Source organism: Rhincodon typus, chromosome 5, assembly GCF_021869965.1.
Source record: "Rhincodon typus isolate 14 chromosome 5, sRhiTyp1.1, whole genome shotgun sequence".
In the NCBI taxonomy this organism is placed as follows: Eukaryota; Metazoa; Chordata; class Chondrichthyes; order Orectolobiformes; family Rhincodontidae; genus Rhincodon; species Rhincodon typus.
This window is the reverse complement of record NC_063336.1, coordinates 14,147,100-14,164,327: the sequence shown is the minus strand read 5'-3', so window position 1 is coordinate 14,164,327 and position 17,228 is coordinate 14,147,100. Positions and strand designations below refer to the sequence as shown.

General features: G+C 42.2%; 1 protein-coding gene across 1 annotated transcript in view; it reads right to left on the bottom strand.

The window, feature by feature from the left end:
- plb1 (phospholipase B1) overlaps positions 1 to 17,228 on the bottom strand; it is a 197,092-nt gene that overhangs the window by 145,391 nt on the left and 34,473 nt on the right. Inside the window, exons 15-18 of the mRNA XM_048596672.1 lie at positions 5,639 to 5,713; positions 5,414 to 5,494; positions 4,962 to 5,022; positions 2,970 to 3,028 (exon numbers count right to left, since the gene is read on the bottom strand). Coding sequence (XP_048452629.1) covers positions 2,970 to 3,028; positions 4,962 to 5,022; positions 5,414 to 5,494; positions 5,639 to 5,713 — 276 coding nt within the window. The remainder of the gene's footprint in view (positions 1 to 2,969; positions 3,029 to 4,961; positions 5,023 to 5,413; positions 5,495 to 5,638; positions 5,714 to 17,228) is intronic.

Below are 17,228 nucleotides of genomic sequence, written 5' to 3'. Positions count from 1 at the left end.
TCTGCTCCTATGATGCTGCTTGGCCTGCTGTGTTCATCCAGCCCTGCACCTTGTTGTCTCGGATTCTCCAGCATCTGCAGTTCCTACTATCTCTGATTCAACTTTGGTCCCGATTGAATCCTTCTTTTCGGGCATCTCGCCAGGAAAGCAAAACAGAAATGGCAGCAAGGGGACTTCTCGCTAGCCATTGTCCAACACCAAACTCAACAGGCTATGAGAGAAATCATAAGAGAAGCTCACGACAGACCCTTCATATATCATTAGAGTCATCAAGATCTAGAGCATAGAGAAGGCCCTTTGGCCCATCACGTCCACGCCAGTCAAAAACATCCAGTTAACTGTTCTAATCCCATTTTTCTTTCCCATTCTTTTCCTCCTTTCTCTCCTTTCCCTTGGCCTCAGACACCCTGCCCCAGCCACCGATTCCCAGCCTCCAAAGTGGGGTCGGTGGTCGGCAACCCAAAGCAGGGGTGCCATTGACCAGTGGCCTGGTGTGTAGCATGGCAGCAGGGGCCCAGCGTGGAGCATGGCAGTGGACAGTGGTCAGTCCATGTGGAGGCGCCCTGTGCTGGTCTGCTGCAGATAGCCTTAGGAGAGAGTGACTGTGATGTTGGTCTTTTTAACTTTGCTTCATGTTTTTCTGACCTATGGTTATCCTGTATATAGCAGTAATGTAACTTCTTTTTCTTCGTTTCTCTATTCTGCAACTGAGGATTGCACCTAGGTACTCTGTACCTAAAATGGCACCATATGTTGGTGACATTGTTACACTGTAACCAATCTTGTAACTGAAGAAGCTGTACCTGGATACATTTATACCTAAGATGGTGTAGTAAATTGCGACTTACAAATTTTTCGCTGTACTCATTTGAGTAGATGTGACAATAAAGCTAATTAAATTCCGGTACTTGCCCATAGCCTTGTATGCCACTCTGGCACTAACAAGTAGTCCCCCAGTTTCCAATGTTCATGCACAATTTTTGGAGGGCTACACAGAGTAAATGCTGAGACGCAGTTTCCTGTAGTTGGAGTATCCAGAACCGAGGGGCAAAGTCTCAGGATAAGCATCATTTGGAATGAGATGAGGTGAAATTGCTTCACTCAGGACCTGCGAATCTCTATCCTAGAGAAATATGATTGCTCTACCATTGAACATGGTCAAGGCTGAGAGCGATAGATTTTTGACCATTAGGGAGGATTGAGTGATACTGGAATGGGTGGGAAAGTGAGGTTGATGTAGGAGATCAGCCTGATCTTATTGAATGGCAGAGCAGATTTGAGAGACTAAATGAACTACATCAACTTCCACTCAATGAAGAAAAAGTGGCTGGCATCGATTTTAACTGGGGGAGTCCAGAACCAGGGTTTATAGTTTAAGGATAAGGGGCAAACCCGATAGGACTGAGATGAGGAGAAATTTCTTCACTTAGAGAGTGGTGAGCCTGTGGAATTCTCTACCACAGAAAATGATCGCGACCAAAACATTGTGTTGTCAAGAAGGAGGTAGATATAGCTCTTGTGGTTAAAACAATCCAGAGATATTGGGATTAGGATATTAATCGCAATGATCAACCATGATTATATTAAATGGCAGAGCAGGCTCTAGGGGTTGAATGGCCTGCTCCTGCTCCTATCTTCAATGTTTCTAACATTTCCTGTAGAATGGTAAGGAACTGAACAACTTTAAAGTGTATCAACTTTGAATGAAAACTGTAATTTCCTCCCAGGTGGTCAACAGCATTTTTAGTGCTGATATTTTTATCTGTATTTATTCATCAGTTCATGGATGGTTGAAAGAAATAACAGAATCTCATTAGGGGGAATTGGATAAGCACAAGAGGGAGAAAGGGATTGAAAGATTGAAAAATGAAATGAGACTTAATATTTAAAATGGGCATTGTTCTCAATGTTTGTTGTTCAAGTAGGGATAGGAAATGAGCACATTTAACTATTACAGTTCTCCGGTTCTGGATAACTGCAAGGTATTGCGAGGCATTTTTGTAAAACAAACAAGGGCAGGACTTATACAATTAATGGCAGGGCCCTCTATAGTGTTGTGTAGAAAGACCTAGGGGTTCAGGTACATAATGCTTTGAAATTTGCATCACATATAGACAGGATGGTTAAGAAGGCATTAACATGCTTGCCTTCATTGCTCAGACCTTGACTATACGAGTTCGAACGTCATGTTGAGGTTGAGCAAGACATTGGTGAGGCCTCTTCTGGAGTACTGTCTGCAGTTCTGGCCGCCTGCTATTGGAAGGGTATTACTGAACTGAAGAAGTTTCAGAGAAGATTTACTAGGATGTTGCTGGGAATGGAGGTTTGAGTTATAAGGAGAGGCTGGAAAGGCTGGAACCTTTTTCACTGAAGCATGGGAGCTTGACAGGTGACCTTACAGAGACTTATAAAATCATAAGGAGCATAGATAAGGTGAATAGTTTTTCCCTAAGGCGGGGCAGTTCAAAACTAGGGGGCAAATTTTTAAGGTGAGAGGAGAAAGATTTAGAAAGGACATGAGGGGCAATGTTTTTACACTGACAGTCATTTGTCTGTAGAATGAACTGCCAGAGGCAGAGATGGATGCAGGTACAATTACAACATTTAAAAGACATTTTGATGGATACATGAGTATGAAAGGTTTAGAGGCATATGGGTTAAAAGCAGGCTAATGGGACTGGCTTAGTTTGAGAAACTTTATTAGCATGGACTATTTGGACCAAAGGTTCTGTTTCACGCTATATGACTCTTTGATTCTATAAGCATCAGGAAATCCTCTAAACCTTTGATGGATGGCTGCTGGTTTCAGGCTGGCAGGAGTGAGGGATGCTTCGTTGCATTTGTGGCCACCAAAAGCAGGTCACTGTGAAGCATTCCACGACAGCCCTGCAAAGGGAGGGGAGGTGGGAAGATGCTTCCTTTCCTCTGGAAGGTGAAACAAAATTCAAAGCAATGCCAAGCAGACTCACCGTGATGGAATCTCCGAGGGCAGCAATCACCTTTATGTCGGCTGGTCTAAGCTTGTGGACTTGTGGAGAAATGACAGAACATAAGAGACATTAAAGCCATCATCCTTGTAGCAAATGAGAGGGATAATTATGCACAAAAGCCAATGCCATCCATCCAGCATTTTAACATGTTAACCCATTTCTTCCCTGCCTTGTTAGCAGTACTTTCTTCTGAGACCAACAGAGCAAAACTTGGCAGAAGCTCTGAATTATGCCAAGGCCCTAGTCTAATCTGTTACCCTTCCACTGCACTCCACTGGAGATTAACAAATGTGTACCAGAAAGACCATGCCTGTTTGTTTACTGGAAGAACATGTTAATGAACATCTATCACATCATTATGGCCAATGCTGCTTCTAGCACCCTCAAACTCCAGAATCGCTATGCAGCAGAGAAAATTGATAAAAAAATGACTTTGGTTCAACTGTGGACTGGATCTGAATTTGTCAAACTGGCACAATGAGGTTTTTAAATAACTATCGTTGAGCTTTAGCCTCAGTGCAACAACTAATCGGAACCAATTCCTACACATTCCCAATCTGAACGAACTCCTGATGGTGCTGTTGCTAGCACCCACAAATCAAACCATTTGATGAGGGAAATGTTCCAGTTATTTTGTTCACATTTGTTCATATTTTGTAAAACATACAGAGGCTATTAACATCACATGGGAAAAGAGTTCTCAAAGAATTGCCAGGCAGGATCAGATTAGCATGGGTCTGGCAACAGACAACAGTTAACTCTACAGCAGAGGTTGCGTGGACTGGAAACTAATGGGAATGTCCCTCAGGAACGGTTTTTGGAAGTGGAATTTCGTATTGGTTTTCATTAGAATTATACTGCCGCTAAAGACAGGTTGCACACACTTGACTTTTTAAAAATTAACTTGTATTTCCCTTTACTAAAGAAGTTTTAATTGATCTGACTGAAGTGTTTAACATGATTAAAGTATACGATAGGTTAAGACAGAGAAAGCCTATTGCTGGTGGAGTTGCCTGTAACAAAGAGGTACAACCTTAAAATTAGGGCTAGACTATTCAAGGGTGACACAGGAAGCACTCCTTCAAATAAAGGGTAGTAAAAGCCTTTAGGTCGACAAAACATCAATATTTCAAGGCTAGGTATGGACAACGGGAGGTGGCCAACCGTCATTTTCAGAACTGAGCTGGGTATATTTTTGGTAGGCAAAATTTTTAAGGATACAGTTCCAATGTGGGTAAGTGGAGTACAGATCAGTCATGCTCTTGTTGAATGGGGGAACAGGATCATGGGGCTGAATGGCCTCCATCTGTTTCTATGTTACTGTGAGCGAGGGTTGAGCCTCATTGTCACAGCCCCTGGCCTAGAGATCAATTGCAATAATGCCTGCAAGAGTAAACGAGAAACATTCTTTGGGAAGTTGACATTTGCCGTCTACAACTATAAAAGTGAACTCTTGAAGTGAGGCAATGAGTGGGATGAAGAGGGTTGGTGTAGATACTTTCTTCCTTCAGAACAGTATGAATTTGCACTTGGCTCACTGTACTGGAGCCAATATTTCTTGCAAAGCTGTTACTTGTAAGTTGATGAATGGTCAGAGGCTGAATCTGACTGGATTGGCAGGAGCAGGTTTAGTGAGGAAAGGTGGTGGCATAGTGGAAATATACTTAACAGCGGCTTAGGGCAGTATTCTGAGGGCCATGGGTTCAAATCTCAGCACGGCAATTGGTAGAAATTCAATACATAAGTCTGCAATACAAAGCTAACTTAACAATTACTACAGATTGTTTTAAAGACACATCTGGTTCACTAATGCCCTTTAGAGATCGGTTGTCCTAACACTCCAGACGCACAGCAATGTGGGATGATGCTTATTTGCTCTCTAAAACGGCCTAGCAAGGCATTTGGTTCAAGGGCAAGATCCAAAAAAAAAAAACTTTTTAAAATTATGAATAGCATGTATCTTTACTGTACCTGAGACTGGAATAGCATCAGAGGGGTCCCTTTCTGTACAAGTCAGTTTGCTGCCAGAACTCTGTTTGAAAGTAAGAAATTTATTCAAAGGTTACTGTTGCTGCCAGTAATTTTCTTGAATGTATTTAAGTTATTAAAGTATGAGCAGAAAGTGCTGGAAGTGGATAGCAGGTCCAGATTCCTTCATTTGAATGAAATTGATTCAGGGCTATTTGGTGAAAGGTCACTTCTGAAAGATTCATCGTCAGCTGTGGAGCAGTCTTAATGGCAAAAATCGAAAGAAAATAAGTTAGAAACAAAGTAAAAAAGGTTAAATGAGAGTTTGCACTTTGGAGAGGTCCAAATTGTGAAGGAGATGGACCATCAGGAAGATGAAAGAATCCAAACAAGGGAGGAAATGATGAAGATGCATATAATGAAGATGGAATTCACTCACATGTGAGATAGTTTACCTGCTGACTTGGCCCCCTGTCCTCCATATTCTGGCTGTTTCCGTAGTCCCTGTTTTGGTAAGTGAAGAGGTAAGGTCTCTCCTACAGGAATGGACAGAGAGAGTGAGTTAATGAAGCACTGCAATGCAGTAAAGATGTGGTGGTGTTGAACATGGGAGGAATGTTTGATAGTGTATGTTGACTTCTCTAGTTAGACAGCAGCAGATACCACCGGTCTGGTCATACCTGGGATGGACAGTGTAGCTGAGGAACTGTGGCTGTGCATTCAAGGACTTCAATTCCACCAACACTGGGTTTGATCTGTGAAGGAAAACAGACAAGGATCAGCATGTTTGAAAGATTACATTACAGCGTAATTAACACTGCAGACTCTGACCATGGCAATAACCACATTGAATTTAAAAATATTGCAAAATACACAATATCAACTTTAGGGCTTATTATTGATAGGGACCTGTATGTAGGACAGATATGTGAGGTGTTTCACTGCCTCAATGATGCTTCTAGACTTTGATATGTTCCTTATTGTGCCTATCTTTGGTTCAGATTACAATCTTACCTTATCTGAAGCTGTGCAGGTGGAAATGAGGTTGACTGATCAAATGATTCCAAATCTGATCAATTACAGACTCCTACTGCTGTATCCAGGGTCAAAAAACATGAATTTACTACATAGACCAGGGCACAGCACAATGAGGTTTGACAATACCTCCTGCCCCATTGTGAAACTAGGTGTCAGCTTCAGTTCGCAATCTGGCATTTCAGAGCCACAGCAGCTGTCATATCACCCAAAAATGAAGGATAGACCAGAAAGTAGCTTTCCACACTCTGTTGTTGTCGCTGAACACATTTGGGAAAGAGGGCCTTCCAGCATGCCTTTAATCAATTTTAATTGGACTAGTGCACCTAAAGGTGACTTCATAACTTCCAGCTGATAGAAACTATCAGCCCCAAACCCTCAGGAAAATCATAGAATAATATATAACAGGCCTTTATTTGGCCCATTGTGATTGTACTACCTCTTTGACTGAGCTATCAGTCTTAATCTTTCCCTCTTCCTTCATAGAATCCCTACAGTGGAAGCAGGCCATGTGGCCCACCAAGTCCACACTGACCCTCCGAATAGTATCCTACCCAGGATCGCCCCCACTACCCTATCCCTGTAACCCCACGTTTCCCATGGCTAATCTACCTAGCCTACACATCCCTGAGCACTATGGGAAACTTAGTATGGCCAACCCACCTAACCTGCACATCTTTGGACTTGTAGGAGGAAACTGGAGCACCTGGAGGAAACCCACGCAGACACAGGGAGAACGTGCAAACTCCACACAGACAGTCACTGAAGAGTGGAATCGAACTCAGGTCCCTGGTGCTGTGAGGCAGCAGTGTTAACCACTGAGCCACTGTGCCAAACAAATCACTTCTTCTCTCTCATTAATTGTATAATCCCTTTGTCTAAGGTACAGAGGAAAGAACAAAGGAGTAGGCCATTTGCCCCCACACAAGCATGTTCCACCTTTCAATTAGATGATTAGCCAATGAATGTCTGCCTTCCCAACAGTCCTCATCTGGTTCAGTAATGTCCTTTAGGGAAGGAAACTGCCATCCTTACCTGGTCTGGCCTACATGAGACTCCACATGCACAGTAATGTGACTGACTCTTAACTGCTTTCTGGGCAATTTGGGACGGGCAATAAATGCTGGCAATAAATGATGACCTCATCCCATGAATGAATTTTTAAGAATCCTTAGAATAAATAAGGGAAATAGAAAAGGGAGAGGGGAAAGTGATGGGTGATAGAAAGGAGGCCAGATTAAACAGGAAGGTTCAAAGATGGAAATGGCAGAGTCAGCAACTTAGTGATAAGCAAGGTATTAAAGATAATAGCAGTAAAAATGGGAAATATCTTATCTCACTTGAACTATCTTTGACCATTTTTATATCACTATGGCAGTTAACATGACATTATCAGAGATTGTATAACTCTCCAGCAGCTATCATCATGAACTATTTTGCCTTTGCTCAAAGGAAAAATTCACAACACAGTAACGTGGCCAGATTACTTTTTAACTAAGACCTAGACCTTTCCTCTAAACTGTTTTAAGCAAATAATGATTAAATAAAGCGAGATTATAAAAAACAGAAAACACTGGTACAACAGTTCAGGTGGAGTTTGTGCAGGGGCAATAGTTTCAGTTTGGAACAACTTTCAAAGCAAACACAGAAGAGAGAAGGCAGACAACAGAAAGGAATTATGGGAGGAGGACAGATACAACGGTATGATAAAAGGGATGATGGCGTATAGGGAAAAAGTAACAATGAGACAAGTTGGCAAAAGGAAAATATGCGAAATGCAAACAAAGAATGCTGGGAACACTCAGCAGATCTGGCGGCATCTATGGAGAGAGAAACAAACCTCATATCCCTCCGAATGATAGGGGATAGAATTGCCCTTGGCAGAGGCATACACCTTGCAAAACTCTTGAATCTGACCTGGAACACTAAAACACACAAACCAACCATCCACTGACTCCTTGGCTGTAGCTGAGGCCTTTTGGCCATGGATGAGAATGGTCTGTATGAGTCTTGAAGGTATTCGTAAGCATAAGAACATTCTCAGTCCCATAACTACTGGGGTCATGGACTGTAAAAACCATCATGAGGACCTTTGGATGTCTCTTGCCAGAAGCAAAGTTGCTTCCCTGTTTTGGCCAAGGTACATGTCTCAAAATTTTGACTGTAATCATCAATATCCGTGGCTACTGCTGACCAGTAACTCCGCTCTCTGCTCAGGGTAGTCATCTTTTCCATTGCTTGGTGTCCTGTTTGATCATGAACTGCTGCCAATATTTGACAATTGAAGCTGTTGGGAAAGATGAATTACTTCAGCTCTCCCTCCTTGTCATGAACCAGCTGCTAGAGGACAATCCTCCCTGATCCTCTTCCAGCACCTCAACAGTGTCCATGTCAGTTTGAATTCCCTCATCACCTGGTGCTGGGTTAGTGGATGTTGGGCCTTCTGTTAATGGTTCAGTCGACTGACACCTACATCAATCGGCTGAAACTGTCTGAGGTCCTCTTCTGAGATAGATGGCAAAGGTGAAACCAGACGTAGCTCCACCTGCCTGGACCTGGCTTCGATCTCATTCATAAGCCTATCAGAGACATTCTGCTGAATCTTAGGCTGATTGTCAGAGGGAATCCGGCTCAGAATGCTGTCTTTGACATGGGGCATGGGCATGAGCACGATCCACTGCCCCTTCCAGCTGGACAGGGGTGGGCTCCCTCCTGTGGTCACTCTTCCAACTAGGGGCATTAGCCTTATATTTTGTACGGGATCTAGAATCAAAACTGGGCAGGTCGAACAGGCCACTGAGTTTCTGTCACTCCCAGCTTGGCAAACATTTGAAAGGAGCTCGGTGAGTTGTGGTTGTACAAACTCTACACCAATAAAAATGTCCCTGAGCTTTTGGGAAACAGCCCACCTCAAAGCTGGCAGTTCAAGTGTCATGCTGGAATAATTCTCTATATTCCTGTCGGTTGGCTTGAAACTCCAACTGGCCTAAGTGATAACCATTCCCTTCTGCCTTGAACCTGTAATGTCAGTACTCCCAGACCAAGGAAATTGGTATTAGCTTGAGAGGGAACTGGAAATCTGGCTAGCCAAGGACAGGTGATGAGACAGGCTTCTGCATGAAGGGGTCCAACTCCTTACGATGTTCCATGAAGTAGGTCATTTTCTAATCCCTCTTTTAGCATTTCAATTCATTGGCGAATCATGAAATAGAACATCTACTATGCACAGTAACCAGCCAGACTAAGCATCCCACGCAGGTCACTCCCCATCTTAGGCCACAGCCACTTCTCTACTGCTCAAATTTTCTCATCGTCAGAAGCAATGCTTTCCATGGAGCCCAAGGTATCACACTTTTGTCTGGAGAAGGTGGCACTTCTCTGGTTTGACTTTCAAATTAAACAACAACAAGATGGGTCGGACAATGTCTAGTCTCGCAAGCATCACCTCGACTGTATAACTGAGATGAGTATGTCACCAGGTATGCCAAGGAGAAACTGGAAACTAATATCATCAAAAACCGTATCATAACATGTAAAAGTGGCACAAGCATTAGAGTCCAAACAGCATTCCTGTCTATTCATAAAGTGTTTGGATTGCTATCTTTTCACTGCCTTGTTCAGTAATGAGTAACTGGTCACAACCATCGGCCAAATTGAATCTGCAGAATTACTTTGTATCTTTTGAGAACTTGGCGATGCTTCCTCAGTCCAAGGTAGAGGCTAAACACTGTGATGAATCTTTGTCTTGAATGCCCAATAATTGACCCAGATCTTCAGTTTTCCACCTTTCTTGCTCACAAGGACTATGGAGGAGGTGTACTGACTTAACAACTCGCTCCTAAGACGTCAGCTGGTAGACCCAGACCACCTCTCAGTAATGGAGTGAAATGTGGTGGTAAGGATTCTTTACATGGTGGACATCTTTAGTTAGAAAGAAGAAAGAGGCCTTCAGCCCATCAGGTCTGCACCAGCTCTTTAACTGAGTAACCATAGCTGATGAATAATGGTTGACACGTTTAGTCTTATGTCAATTAACTACAATACTTTCACTTTATCAAATTTCACACTCACTTTAGGGAAAATCTCTACTGTTCTACATAAGACTTCAAGCATGTTAAAGGGACAAGCATGTTAAAGGGAAAAGAATAACTAGAGAGAGAATAGAACCCCTCAAGGACCAAAGTGGACATGTATGTATGGAACCGCAGAAGATGGGCGAGGTCCTCAATGAATATTTCTCCTCTGTGTTTACCGTGGGGAAACACATGAAGACTTGGGAACTTGGGGAAGTTAGTAGCAATATCTTGGGGACAGTCCATATAAGAGTAGAGGAGGTGTTGGAAGTATTGGAATGTATGAAGGTGGATAAATCTCCTGGTCCTGACCAGATACTTCCAGGAACACTGCAAAAGGCTAGAGAAGAAATTGTGGGCACCCTGGCTGATATACTTGCATCATCGCTAGCCGCAGGAGAGATCCCGAAAGACTGGAGGGTAGTGAATGTTGTGCTCTTATTCAAGAAGGGCTGCAAAGAAAAACCTGGAAACATTAGACCAGTGAGCTTAACATCTGTGGTCAGTAAGTTTCTTGAGAAGATTCTGAGGGATAACATATACATGTATTTGGAAAGACAGGGTTTCATTAGATGTAGTCAGTATGGCTTTGAGCATGGGAGCCTCACAAATTTGTTAGAGTTCGTTGATGAAGTGACCAGGAAGGTTGATGAGGGCAGGGCGGTAGATGTAGTCTATATAGATTTCAGTAAGGCCTTTGATAAGGCTCTACATGGTAGGCTGCTCTGGAAGGTTAGACCGCATGGAATCCAGAGAGAGCTGGCAAATTGGATACATAATTAGCTTGATGGTAGGAAGCAGAGAGTAATTGGGAAGGATGTTTGGCAGAGTGGAGTCCTGTGACTAGTGGTGTGCCTCAGGGATTGGTGCTGGGCCCATTGCTGTTTGTTATCTATATCAATGATTTGGATGAGAATGTACAAAGCATGAATAGTGAGTTTGCAGATTACACTAAAATAGGCAGTATTGTGGTCAGTGAGGAAGGTTATCAGAAATTGCAGCAGGATCTTAAACCAGCTGGGGAAGTGGGCCAAGAAATGTTAATGGAGTTTAATATAGATAAGTGTGAAGTGTTGCATTTTAGAAAATGAAATCAAGGTATGATTTTCATGGTGAATGGTAGGGCCTTAAGGATTGAAGTATAACAGAGGGACCTTAGAGTTCAGGTGCACGGTTCCTTGAAAGTGGAATCACAGGTAGACAGGGCAGTGAAGAAGGTTTTGGGCACACTGGCCTTCATCAGACAGGGTACAGAAGTTGAGAAGTTATGTTCCAGTTGTACAAGACATTTGTAAGGCCGCACTCAGTGTATTATGTTCAGCTTTGGTCACCTTGTTATAGGAAGGATGTTATTAAACTGGAAAGAGCGCAGAAGAAATTTATAACAGGATGTTGCCAGGACTCAAGGGACTGAGTTATAGGGAGAGGTTGAGCAAGCTAGGACCTTTTTCCTTACAGCATAGGAGACTGAGGGGGGATCTTATAGAGGTATATAAGATCATGAAGGCATGGATAGGGTAAATGCACTCAGTCTTTTTCCCAGGGTTGGGGAATCAAGGACGAGAGGGCATTGGTTTAAGGTAAGGGGGAAAGAATACATGGGAACCTGAGGGTGGTATGCATATGGAATGATGTGCCAGTGGAAGTGGTTGAGGCAGGTACATTAACAACATTTAAAAGGCATATGGATGAATACATGGATAGGAAATGTTTAGAAGGATATGGGCCAAGTACAGGGAAATGTGGTTAGCGTGGATGGGCATTTTTGTTGGCATGGACCTGTTTGGGCCAAAGGGCCTGTCTTCATGCTGTAGGACTCTATGATTGTATGACTGAGCCACTTCTTCCTGGAGGAACCTTAACTATTCCCCAACACTGGGCCTAACTCTCCATAGGAGGCCACTAATTTAACGTCTGGTGAGAAGAGAAAACTGTTACACTGTGTAGGGTCTCTGTGCTTAACAGCAGTGGTCTTGGTTGCTGAGGGCAGTGTCTTTTTGAATATTCAATTCCAACACCTCTTTAGAGCATCCCTTTGGGTTACCATGGAGATGAGACAGCAAGGATCAGATCACCAATTGCTGGGCAGAAATCTGTTTTGCCTGCTTCATCAGCCTAAGGCATACTTTCTTATCTGTGACAACAATCACCTCCCTGATTATAGACTCTTTCCTGTGTTTAGGAGTCCAACCTTTCCCCATGATCTGGATGATATGATTTAAAGAAAGGTGATGGAGGTTTGTCACCAGTAAGCTGCCTTTACTCTATGTGGATGCTTCCATGCTTCACTGCTTTTGCTGGCCGTTCTTCAGTATCCTGACTCTGGTTGATCTGAAAATGGGATTCAGGAGGACAACACGATTGACCAACTTCACCAGATCCAGAGATATGAAAACCAGGTCCTCCCCTTCAGATTGCTTGTACTCGTTTAACCTCTGCTGTAGCTGTGACAGGTTCCTGTAGTTCCCCCAACGACCCTTGTCAGTGCCTCAAACTTCTGCTGTGGACTTCTTTAAACACCGTTATTTCTTCCTGGTATTTCACTGGATTTTCCTGCACAGACATTCATCTTGAACACCGCCTACTCATGAGCGCTGAGGCCCCTGCATGCCGTGCATCCTAGAACCAGGCTTCAATCATGGGATCATTGGGTGTTTCTGCTCTTCCATCGAGTCTATTCAGCTTCCCATGCAGCAGCAAATAGAATATCCCACCTCCACAGGATCGAAGGAAAGCACATGGGGAGTGTCTGCCAGGTTTGGTCTGAAGGTCAGAGTCTCTCTCTGCCAGCACCAGAGTCTACAGTGATCCCAGAGCAGCTTCAGCCTCCCTTACAGACATTACCAGTTTCAACTCCTTCCATCTTGGCCTCTTTGGCCCTGACTCCATGCCTGTGCTGTGGAACCTTGTTGATTGTGCCAGAAATGTAACGAGATTTGAACACACTTGACAACTCAAAGATCAGGAAGCAGGGATTCTGCCTTCTATAGGCCACTTCAAATAGGGAGGGAAATTAAGGATAAACTATTTCCAAGATGTAGATGGAGCAACCATACAGGTTACATTGGCTAAGCATTTCCTTCGACTGACTGCTATCCCTTCCCATCTACCCTCTGTCCTCCAGAGACACGTTGTCTTTCCCCCAGCGAGAGAGCATTCAGTGGCTCCATCTACCTTTTCTCACCATTGTCATATGCTGATTACACCATGATGAACTACTTAGTGTCCTTACTTAGTGCCCTCCCTCAGCATCGCCACATACTGCTGGAGTTTTTGTTAAAACAGGGAGGCCAGCTTGATTCAGCCTGTGTCTCTGCACAATATCCATCATCAGTAAAATACCATGCTGGCTAAAATGACCCTTGGCTGGAACTTAGTTGTACTATTTCCTAGCCATCTTTGCAGATCAGGCTGCTGAACCAGTTCTCAGTTCTAAACAAATCATTGCGTTTGGAAGAGTCACTCTTGAAATAACTCCACAGAGGCCAGTATACTGTCACCAAGTCACCCTTTATTTACACGTGGAGGGTCTTGACAGTGATCCAGTTCCCTCTGAGCCAGCTCTCAGAGTAAACATAATCTCTGACACTCCTGTTGATATTATCAGCCAGGGCTCCCTAATTGGACCAGATTAACAGCCCCAATCAGGGAATACATATACTATGAGGGCCACCTGGCTGACCTCTTTACAATCACTACAACTTTGTTTTTCTCTGTCCACAGATGCTGCCAGAATTGCTGAGTTTTTCTAACACTTTCCGATATATATCACAGCATGTCCCTTAAAAAGAGCCAAGAGGGAAGAATGCAATGGGGAATGGTCTTGATGAGGTTCCTCTTATTTATCTAGTTCCTGCCAAGCCCTGTCTCCAACTCCATTTCCATGAGATTGGGGAAAATCCAACTTTAACTTTGTTTTAAGCTGTTCCAACTTGATTGTAATTGGTACACAAGAAACATTTTAAACATCATCAGATTTAGTGTCATTGTCACTTTTTTTGTTTCAGTTTTACTCTGAATCATTTACTGCCATTTTGTAACAACTTGGCATAAAATTATTTCATAACCTTTCTTGTTGTGGCAGGACAGGATCTGGCTCCTGGTCAATCACAGATAAGAGGCACAATTGCAAACCTGGCTTCAATCCAAATCAAGAATGGCATAATAAACCTGCCAATGTCCTCTTGTAACCTCATGTAGTCTAAAAACTTCCTGGAAATTCCACATTCCTCTGTCTCTGTTCTCTCCTCTTCTCCACATTGTTGGTGGTTCAGACCAACAGTCCTATGCCCAGCAATGCTCTCTTGAAGCATATTCAACATTAACCCTTCTCCTCCACTAAGATATTCTTGAAAGTTAATCTCTTTAGCCAAACATTTGATTTTCCTTCCGAATATCTTCTAAAACTCACCATCTACTTTTGTCTTTTCTGTTGTTAGAAGAGTGGTAGGTGCATAAGAACAAGTTATGCTGCTTGATTAGATCATTGTCTTGGAAAGACGGCTTATCACAATTATTTTTTAAAAAATTATTCAAAGTAACTGCTGCTGATATGTCATGACTTTAAAATCTAAACTCTAAAAGTAATATTATTACGTATGAACAACTTTCATTACAACTCAAAAACAAATACAAGCAATATAAATGATCACCAGGCCAATAATTTGTGATAATTCTGTCCTTGGACTTTAAAATTGTCTTATCAATGGACCTTCTGGACAAGGTTCTCAGAGGCTAGCCATGTTCTGTGGAAATGTGAATTTCTTGCATTATATCCAATGCAATGTTTCAGCACAAATGGTTGGATTGGGTGTAGAGCTTCTGAATCAGCAATCAAAAAATGAACCAACATCTAGCTCCTTCAAAACTAGATCAAATGTTTCAATAAGATCACATGTTGTCAGGAAAAGTATGCCAGATGTCTCCTGTTAATGGAGGATCCCACTTTGAAATGAACATCTAGCATGGGAAATAGCTGAAGGTTCCATTTCATTGTTTAATATTAGGATTAATGAAAATATGATTCATTTGTTAGCACTCCGTCTTGGGGTTAAAATGTAGGATTCACTCTAGAGACATACATTGTAATCGATGTTGTGCCGTACTTTTACCCTAAACCTAAGGTCTATCTAACCTCCACCCCTACCTTATACTATCATCTATATGCCTGTCTAATAGCCACTTAAATGCCCCTCATGAGGCTGACTCTACTACCCTCTCCGGCAATGCATTCCACACCCCTACCACTCCCTGTGTAAAGGACCTACCTCTGACGTCTCCCCTATATCTACCTCCACTCACTTTAAAACTATGCCCCCTCGTAATAGCTATCTCCACCCTAGGAAAAAGTCTCTGGCTGTCCAGTCTATCTATACCTCTGATCATTTTGTACACCGCTATTAAGTTAAGGGAGTGCTTCACTGTCAGAATTGCCATGATTCATGTTGGATCTCTTGGAGGATGGCTGGATGGCTGACTTGCAATGCAGAATGATGCCAACAGCATGGGTTCAATTCCTGCACCAGCTGAGGCCCACCTTCTTAACCTATCCCCTCATCTGAGGTATGGTAACCGTCAGCTTAAACCACCAGCAGTCATTTCTCTCTATTGATATAGTGGGACTGTGGTGCCTTGACCCTCACTTTTTTCTCTTCGCTCAATATAACAGATCAAATGATACAGAAGAGTTGTGAGGGCATGGCCAATATTTATCCTTTTAAATAACAGCACCAAATTAAAAAAATAATCTGCTTACAATTGAATTGTTGTTTTTGAAAGCAAATTGCTGCTGTTACTACACTTCATTAAGTCCTTTGTTCCCAATAAAGCAATTTGGGACTTGATGTAATGTGTTTTCTTAATTTATATGTGTGTATGTATACATACATATATATACATATATATATGTATATATACATATGCAAGTTAGTAATTCTTCCTTATCTAGTCTGTTGAGTTGAAAAGATCAACAACGCATAATTTCAACAATGATTTAGAGTGTTCATCATTTATTAGATTTGAACTGATCCCATAATTTTGACTGAGTCTGATGTGCGTGATCCACTTAATCTTCCATTTAATACCCAGTGAGCTATATCAGCAGCAATCTCCTTATCGTTCGGTTTTAATATAGATAGGTTTGGAACGCCCAAGGATTTTAACCTCTTATCTGAACGACTATCTGTTTTCTTTCTAAACACTTGTTAAGACTGAAATGTACAAAACTGGCACATACAAAAGTGTATCATTGCTTAATAATTCTTTCTCTTACCTGAAGCATCTCAGACTAACTTTAGAAACAGCAGTGCTAAAAAGGTCAGTGATCTCAAAATGTTTGGGAACTCAAGTAACTTTAAATGTGTCAATGGTATCTTGTTAACCAGAAAAAGAGCAAGATTTCCTGCTCTGTGGATCATTCTCTGGCTCTTAGCTTCCAATTGTTCTTAAGAAAAATTTTTCTTCTTTATCTTACTTTCCATCAGTTTTGTCATTCATGGAATTCTGGATTGTTCTTTATCCTTTTTCATAGTTACCCTAAAAATTGTGATAAAAATGATCACTGTTCCCTAAATGTTCCACCATTGGCACTTGATCTATTTGGCGCACTTTATTCTCAAATATCAGGTGCAGCAGTACCTCCTTTTTCATTCGATTGGATACATACTGCTGTCAAATCCTTTCCTGAACACATTCTGGGAAAACTTACACTTCTCTGTCCTTTTCACTGTTATTATCCCTGTCTATATTCTGATAATTAAAATATCTTGTTATAACTACATTATAATATTTGCACTGCTCTGTAATTTCCTGATGAATTATCCCGTCCTCACCCTTTCCAGTTGTTAGTTGCTTATAGACAATGCTGAGCAATATAATTGCACCTTTTGTGTCCCTCACCTCCTGCTAATTCGATTTTGTCCTCAACACTTTAACCCCACCCTCAGTTTTGGCCTAGAGCATTGCAATGTTCTCTTTAGTCAATAATTCAACTCTTCTTTTTCGTCCTTTTGTATCTTTCTGAACACCTTGTTTCATGAATATTTAACATTAAGTCCTACACCTGTTTGAACCAGGCCTCTGTTACCGGCATAAAATTATACTTCCATGTGGCAATCTGCACCTGTAACTCACCAATACCACCCTCTGCATTCACAGACTTGTA